This window comes from Sinocyclocheilus anshuiensis, unplaced genomic scaffold, assembly GCF_001515605.1.
Source record: "Sinocyclocheilus anshuiensis isolate Anshui unplaced genomic scaffold, SAMN03320099.WGS_v1.1 scaffold44, whole genome shotgun sequence".
NCBI lineage: Eukaryota > Metazoa > Chordata > Actinopteri > Cypriniformes > Cyprinidae > Sinocyclocheilus > Sinocyclocheilus anshuiensis.
The window spans coordinates 1,918,048-1,926,611 of NW_015555746.1; the positions used below are offsets into that span (position 1 = coordinate 1,918,048).

General features: G+C 37.2%; 1 protein-coding gene across 1 annotated transcript in view; it reads left to right on the top strand.

The window, feature by feature from the left end:
• vdrb (vitamin D receptor b) overlaps positions 1 to 6,414 on the top strand; it is a 25,169-nt gene extending 18,755 nt beyond the window's left edge. Inside the window, exons 7-9 of the mRNA XM_016467192.1 lie at positions 2,089 to 2,240; positions 3,750 to 3,866; positions 3,964 to 6,414. Coding sequence (XP_016322678.1) covers positions 2,089 to 2,240; positions 3,750 to 3,866; positions 3,964 to 4,217 — 523 coding nt within the window. The 3' untranslated portion in view covers positions 4,218 to 6,414. The remainder of the gene's footprint in view (positions 1 to 2,088; positions 2,241 to 3,749; positions 3,867 to 3,963) is intronic.
• Positions 6,415 to 8,564: the final 2,150 nt, after the last annotated feature.

Consider the following 8,564-nt stretch of genomic DNA (forward strand, 5'->3'; position numbering starts at 1 on the left):
GTTTTTTTTCTAGGCTTGATTGTGTTTATGGGGTGCAGTCTAACATGTGTTAATGCTTCATTTAAAAAAAAAAAAAAAAGATTTTTATTTATTTATTTATTTATTTATTTTTACATAATTTACCTTTATTCCACACCGCTCTGTCCCTTCTCTGAGAAAAATCTTATGGATGCCACTGGACGACTGCAGGAGATGATGTGCCCTCAACATGATAAAATGCTGGAAGTTTACTGCCGTACCGATCACCGGTGTATCTGTGTGCTGTGTTTGGTGGATGAACACAAAAATCATGACACTGTATCAACTGCAGCAGCGAGGACAGAGAAACAGGTAAAGTACTGCTCCCTAACTAATGAGAGACAGTTAATGTTGTTTCTCTCTTCGTTTGTTATGTGACTTTTCTCTCAATCAGAGAAACTGATGCCTTTAATTGCGTTTTGACATACTACTGTTATTTTTAAATGGTAATAATGTTTCACAATACTGTTTTTAAAGAGCTTAAAGGGGTGGTTCACTGGGGTTTTTTTAGTCTTGATTGTGTTTATGGGGTGCAGTCTAACGTGTGTTAATGCTTAGTTTTTAAAAAAGGCATTATTTTTTACATAATTTACCTTTATTCCACACCGCTCTGTCCCTTGTCTGAGAAATGACTGATCATTTCCTGCTTTTATGAAGCTCTGCCCTCAGAAATAGGCGATGGGCTCTGATTGGTTATCTAGCCCAGTGTGTTGTGATTGGCTCAACCGCCTCTAGTGCGTGTCTAAACGTCCCACCCCTCACCTCAGCGGCATGCACTCCGGTTGTATTGTAAACAACAGCGTCATTAATATCGCTTATCAGTTTGAGCCCGACTGAGAAGCAGAGGATATTATTGAAGAGGATCGTGCAGAACCTGTGCAAGCACGGCTTTTAATGGTAGGCCTATGTTTTTTGTTTGTTGTTGTCTCATACTTTTAGATATGCTGTTATTTGTAAATGCTACTGCGTATGTTAGCTTTTAATATACGGTTTTATCCTGATTAAAGCTTTAATACAGTACGGCAACTGCACGCACGTCCATGTTTAACGCTTCTCATAGCTATGTGAAAATAAGTGTATAATTGTAACAGTTCATTGTTGGAGCTGAGCTGAATGAGAGAGAGAGAGATGCAAGAGCGTGTGCAGAGCAGCGGGCACGAGGAACAGTATTAAGAACCGCTGCTTTTGAACATTGATTTTGAAACTTGTGAATCCATTAGAATCGTTAGAAGAATCGTTTTCTCTTCCTCTTCTCTAAAGTAGCGCAGCATGGCCTCGCCCCCTTTGCAGCCTTTTCCCCAGGGCGGGGTTTATCTGGGTTTGTTACGTCATGAACCCGGGAAGTAACTTGTTGTAGTCCCTACCAGCCGTTTTTGTAGGCATTAAACTGCCAGAATTTTAAAAGACGATATCTCCATTTGCATTGAACTTTCAGCTTCGTAACTTTGCAGATATTGTTTATACTCAAACAGCAACATTACACACTAACAATCGTTAAAAAAGTGAAATCGCAAGCAACCACCCCTTTAATAATATAAAACAGTATACATTATGTCAATACCTAATTACAGACAAATAGTCACCTACATCCTAAATGGACGGAGGGTGAGTAAAGCAAATTTTTTATTTTTGGGTAAATTATGCCTTTAATTTCACAGGGCCTCAAATGTAGATTTTTGTGGGTTCTGAGCAAAGATGTTCTCCTCATTCCTTTCATCCATTTTAGTGGCTTGTTTTGTGGAAATTTCCATTGTTTTCCCAACAGGCTAATTTTAACATGACTATCCTCTATTTAATTTCCTCAGGAACATAAAAATAGGTTTGACCTTATAGATTGTCACTCTCAGTACATGTTTCTTGCCTGCCTCTGTGCAATTCCATGTATTTCTGAGCTTCCTCAGAAAGTGCGTACATGCATATGCATTATGGACCGCATGTTGCTGTGGCAACCATAGGAGTGTTATGTTATCCGCACTGAATGTACCCACTCCCTCTACATCTGCCATTCACAGAATCCAGCATGAGCCAACATTCGACGTGTGTGCGTTTGTGTCTGTTTGTGTGTCTCAGAGAGCTGACAGCTGAAGATCAGATTGCTTTGCTCAAGTCCAGTGCTATAGAAGTGATCATGCTCAGGTCCAACCAGTCTTTCAGTCTGGAGGACATGAGCTGGAGCTGTGGAGGACCCGAGTTTAAATACTGCGTAAATGATGTCACGAAAGGTACACGCAAACAGAAATACATTGTTTCATGCGTTGACAAGCAGTGGTTGCACTTTTGGTATTGTTTACTAAAACTAAATTAAATTGTATTAATTGAAATAAAGCTGAAATAAAAATTATAAACTTAAATGAAAATGATAAATGTTGCCTTGGCAACTAACTGAAATAAAATATGTTTGATGTATTAAAAATAATAAAACTGAAATAAAATAAAAAGAAACTAAATAGAAATATTTAGAAAAAGACAAAATTACAAAGCAAAATTACAAAAAAGAAACTGAAAATCTAAAATTAGAAGCTAATTTAAAAAATTGATAATTAATATAATAGCATACAAAAATAACACTGAATAGTTACATATTTTGTGAAGGTTTACTTGGTATATTGCAAAGAGAAGGTTTCATTTGCAATTAATTTGATGTCAGCAGAGGGTTTGATAATTTTGTTGAAGTTGTGTAAGGTGAATTTTTTAAATTTATTTTCTCAAACTAATTTTACTTTCTATCCCAGTCTTATGCATGGAGACCATATAGTGGCTCCAAAAAATATGGACACTAAGCCAAGATTAAAAATGTATTCACATCTTTGACAAAATATAAAACTAACAAAACTGACATTTTGTTTCAAAAGAATATAGTACTTCACAAGCATTAGGTATTAGGTATGATTAACTAATAATTAACAATATTTTTTTTCAGCATTTATATAAGTTAATGTTATACATTAATTCATACTTGTTTATTTAATTCATTTTAAATGTTTAAACTGTATATGTACAAGTTAACATTAGAAATTAGCATAAATATAGATCAATACATGAAAGTATTGATTATTGTTGTTTCATGAAATTGTTTAAATGAATGATGAATTAATTATAATAATTATTACATAATAATCAATATTACTACGTAATTACAAAACAGTAGTTATATTTTTCAAAAATGTGACCCTGGACCACAAAACCAGTCATAAGGGTCAATTTTTTAAATTGAGATTTATACATCATGAATAAATAATAAATAAGCTTTCCATTGATGTATTGTTTGTTAGGATAGGACAATATTTGGCCGAGATACGACTATTTGAAAATCTAGAATCTGAGGGTGCAAAAAAAATCAAAATACTGAGAAAATCGCCTTTAAAGTTGTCCAAAAGTTCTTAGCAATGCATATTACTAATCAAAAATTAAGTTTTGATATATTTACGGTAGGAAATTTACAAAATATCTTCATGGAACATGATCTTTACTTAATATCCTAATGATTTTTTGGCATAAAAGAAAAAGCAATAATTTTGACCCATACAATGTTTTTTTTTTGTTTTGTTTTGTTTTAAATATACCCAAGCGACTTAAGACTGGTTTTGTGGTCCAGGGTCACAAATGAAATAAGTCACTTTCTGGTTATCAAACATTGTCCATAGTCGATGTGATGAACAACGCCTGTAGTTAGTCTCCGTTAATAATGAGCCTAATGAAATCCTCCTGATTTTGTCTGTTTGTGGGCGCAGCTGGACACTCTCTGGAGCTGTTGGAGCCTCTGGTGAAGTTTCAGGTGGGCTTGAAAAAGCTCAACCTACATGAGGAGGAACATGTGCTGCTGATGGCCATTTGCCTGCTGTCTCCAGGTCTGCTTTTATATACCATATGCACCAAGCATTAGACAGACTGAGACTTCATACATGCAACCAGGAATCTCACTTGTCTGTGTTTGTGTGCTCATAGACCGGCCCGGGGTGCAGGACCATGAGCGAGTGGAAGCATTGCAGGACAGAATATCTGAGGTTCTGCAGGCGTACATCTGTGCGCATCACCCTGGGGGGCGTCTGCTTTATGCTAAGATGATCCAGAAGCTGGCGGACCTCCGCAGCCTGAACGAAGAGCACTCCAAACAGTACCGCTCCCTCTCTTTCCAGCCCGAACACAGCATGCAGCTGACCCCTCTGGTGCTGGAGGTGTTCGGCGGACAGGTCACTTAGCAACTTCACCCGAATCGGAACAAGACGTGCGGGTCAAACGGCGTGACCCGGAGGGTTGTGGAGTGAATGTACGGACAATCACCTTAAACGCATACAGAGTTTCCAGGACAAAGTTTGTGAGTGGTGTGTGTGTGTGTGTGTGTGTGTGTTTCCCTCATCATTTACAGATCGGCTAGGGAGTGCCATAGATGTGTCTGTTTGTTTGTTTGTTGTATGTAAGGAGGACATTCTCATTAGAATGTAATATGGTCATGGTGTTTTTCACTGTGGCAACTCGATACAGTATATTTTACTGTATTATCTATAGCCAACAGTATTACACTGCATGTGTAGGATGAGTGTGTGAGTGTGCGGTCCTATTCTAAACCTCTGCATGGTCCCCAAAGCGCTGTCCACTACTGCTGATGTCCTGTCTCTTCACCTCCTGCCTTTAAATGCACAGGGTTAAAAGTACTAATGCAAGCACACAGCTCAAACTCACCCCCTCGCCTAGCCACTTAACCAATCAAACGGCAGCTCCGCCTCCCTTTCCTCTGCCTCCAGAGCTCTGATAGGTTGCTGAACAATGGCTGTCTTCTCTACTGTTATTTGCCTGTGCTGTGATTGGCCAATAACCTGACGCCTCTGCAAAGTGGTCAGTGCAGCATTAGCACTCGCCACTCAGCTAACCTGTAAATAAGACTCCGTATCTATATTCGAACCTTTTCAAATCAGTGTAAATAGAGTTTGATATAAGCGCTTCTTGTGGCTAATGGTAGAATCTAGCAGAGGGAGACCCTACAGCCCTGGCTGGTCATGATGAATATGTAAACGAAGACTGCGGTCTAACTGCATTTATGCAGGCATACAGGAATCATGGATTATGTTTTAAAGAACTGAGAGCATTACCTCCCTTCTTTACAGTGTTGTGAAGTTCCTTGGCTTACATATTTCTCAACTCTTGCATTCCATCATTCATGTTTTTTTTGGAAACACTTTTTCAGATTAGTTCAACTAATTACATTTTTACCTAACAAAGTTTTACACTTCGTTAGCTATCATGAAACAAACCCTGAATGCTTTTTATCTTATATACATTTTTTATTTATAGTACATTTCACACAAGTTACACTGCTAAAATAAAGATGCCTGGGTCATATTTCAACCCAAAAGAAAAAAATCTCCCCGAATGTAATTTTAATTACTCTTAATATAATAATGAATATCATCCATATTACAATTATGTATTCTTTACGTTTTAAATAATGTATCTTTTTTCTTCATATTACGTTAATGAGTATTGTTTTCATATTATGGTATTCAAAAAACATTTTCTTAATAAATAAAAATAATTGGAATACTTGATGGCACTTTTTGAAAAAAAAACTTAATTTTGGAGTGAACTATGACCCGTGTATCTTCCTGACAGGTTTTGGGAGACTGTTTGTATGGCTTTGATTGGGAAATAACTTATTTGATTCTCACGTTTTTAAAATAACTCGAAAAGCAGCATGCTGGATAATTTATGATTTTAATTTTTATCATCAGTAACTGCTACCTGGGTATATTTTATATTTTGTTGGCACAGGGAGGTCCTTCAAAACATATTCTAATTACAGCATAACACAACTCAGCACATTCTTGTCTTACGCTGGTTATTATTATCTAAACTGTAATTACAGACACCTAATACCATGTCGGCCATGGTATAGACCATGCCGCAGCCCTGCAGAGTTCAGCTCCAACCCTAATTAAAACTCACCTGCCTGTAGCTTCCTAGTTACCGTTCAGACCTTGGTTTGCTTGTTCAGGTGTTTGATTAGGTTTGAAGCAAAACTCTGCAGAGCTGCGGCTCTCCGGGACCGACGTTCGCCAACCCTGGTATAGACATTTTTATTGTATAGACTTTTTTTGCATGTCTTTGGACACCATGTTAATGTCACACTAGCCACTGCCTGCATTGTGTCCTCTAAACCAAACACAACTGCCTTAGCTTGGCCTCAGCTGTTCACAGTTCTTCATTTAAATTTACCTTTTTATGCTTTTTAAGTATGTAAGAGTCCTTTTCTCCACTGTGTATAATATCTGTAAGTGATATTGGCGAGACTGTCGTCAAGGGCTCCTTGAGTCGCAATAGAGGGCTGATGCTTACAGAGCGCTATCTGTGTTGCTTTATATATCTCGTTCTCTCCGGTTTCTCCACTAACTCGTTTTTTTTTTAATCACGTCTGATTCGTATGAATCGTCTTCTCAGTCAGGGCTCAGGGTCATTAGGAAAAACTTTTCTGTGGTATGAGAGTTAATCATAGTTAATGAAGATTGTCTGTAGGTGTGAGTTTGGTGTCGGAACTGGGTCGACGATTTAATGATCATGTAAGCTGAACTACCTGGAAACTGCGGTCACTCAGAATATATATATATATATATATATATATAAATTTTCTTTCATGATCTTGTTGCTTTCTTTCGTGTATTTTATCGTCTTCATGCCTTCTCTCTATACTAAGCTGCTCAGTACTTTGTGGAATGAGGGTGTACACTCAATTTTAAACTGGAAAACTATGAAATCTTCCAGTCTTGAGCATTTTTGTAATCATTCACTTACTTGTTTCGTTCTGATTTCGTGATGAACGAGTGAGAATATCCCTGCAGCAATTACCATAAATGTAGATCAGACAAACCAGGACAACAGGTCATGTCTAAACAGTTGCAAAATATACAGTATGCATGGTGATGATGATGATGGCGAGACATGAGAAAGACGAAGATGAAATTGATGTTGGTCTCTTTTCCGAGTCCAAAATGTAACCATAACAAACTACCTCTCTGGGGAACAGACACATTTGATTTGTATTTTTTTTTTATGATTCATGTTTGTATTTATTGCTGTGCAGTGGCTCACATGGACAACCCAGTAGTACCTCATGTATGAATATCACTTAACAACAACGCCATAACAGCTGTTTTATCAGATTTTTTAAAACTATTATTATCTGTGTACAGTATTTGTATCTTTAGCTTTCTTTGACACGTTGAAACATTCACATACATGGATGGACAGACAGACAGACAGACAGACACCTCCACAAGAGAGCTGAGAGCTGTTAAGGCGTGGTCACACACTTCCATGATTGACAGTGTTCAGTTGCTGCTGGGATTGGTTGGCCATCCTCAGGCCCCTCCCCTTCTTTATTCTGACTGCACAGTTGGATTTTGCTGCTCCGCAAAAATAATTACACAAAACCTGTCAGAGCATGGCCTTCTCTCTTTTTCTCTTTTTGAACAGTGACGTGTCAAGCGGACATCATCTACTCTACAAATCACACTTGCTCAAGCTTTACCTCGTACAAAAACACATATACGCTCTACAGTCAATACCTCATGCCAGGTCAATCCTAAAATGGAGTAGATGATGGATTGCAATCGGTGACAGAGTCGTCTGTGACAGAGAAAATGAAGAGAGACGTGCTCTTTACCTCTCCTCTTCTGTCTGGGCACCATTGGACAGGAGATCAATAGAAAGTTTGTGGCACTAAATGGCTCATAAGTGCAGAAGCACTTCTGTCTCTGAGTGAATGGGTATCGTAAGGAAAACTGTAATACAAATGCTAGCTGTTTACAGGTTAACAGTAGTATGCCTGCTCACCAGGACAAAACCAGTTGAATATGACCATTCATGAAACGGTTAAAAATGGCCTGTTTTGTTTTCTTTTTTTTCTTTTACATCATAAAGTATTGTAAATTCATGTTTCTGATTTCATGTAATATTGGTCAAATGTTTTACAAATCAATAAAAGAATATAATAATAAATACTGGTTACTTTGATTTTCTGTCGTACAGGGGAGGGTGGGGTAGGCAGTGTCATCCAATTAATCTAGAAAAATCAAATATTTTTGTCAATATGTTAATAAAGGGCCCATCAAATATAGCTGCATATGACTGATAAAAAATAAGCATCTTTTATGCTCAAACCATGTTTCTTATTAAAAATACATTTCTACATGGCAGATATAATAAACGTCTCCAAGTGTATTATATCTGTCTGTCTTTATGATAACAAAACTGACCGCTTCGCTTACCTCACTCTACCCTTACTCTATATTGTTGTATTAGAAAGGTAAATTATACCAAACCATGCATTAATGCATGAATGAATATAAATGATAACATTGTATGCTTGCTCTTATAGTAAAATATGGATGCCTGAGATTCACAATAGGTTATGAGAGATTAATTTTAGTTGTAAAACGTGTATAGAACACAAAGCTGACAAATATACACGTCTATAAACTTTTTTTATGTGCATTAATTTGCATAGATATGAGGGTAAGATCATCGAGTTCACTGTTCATACTGAAAAAAAAATT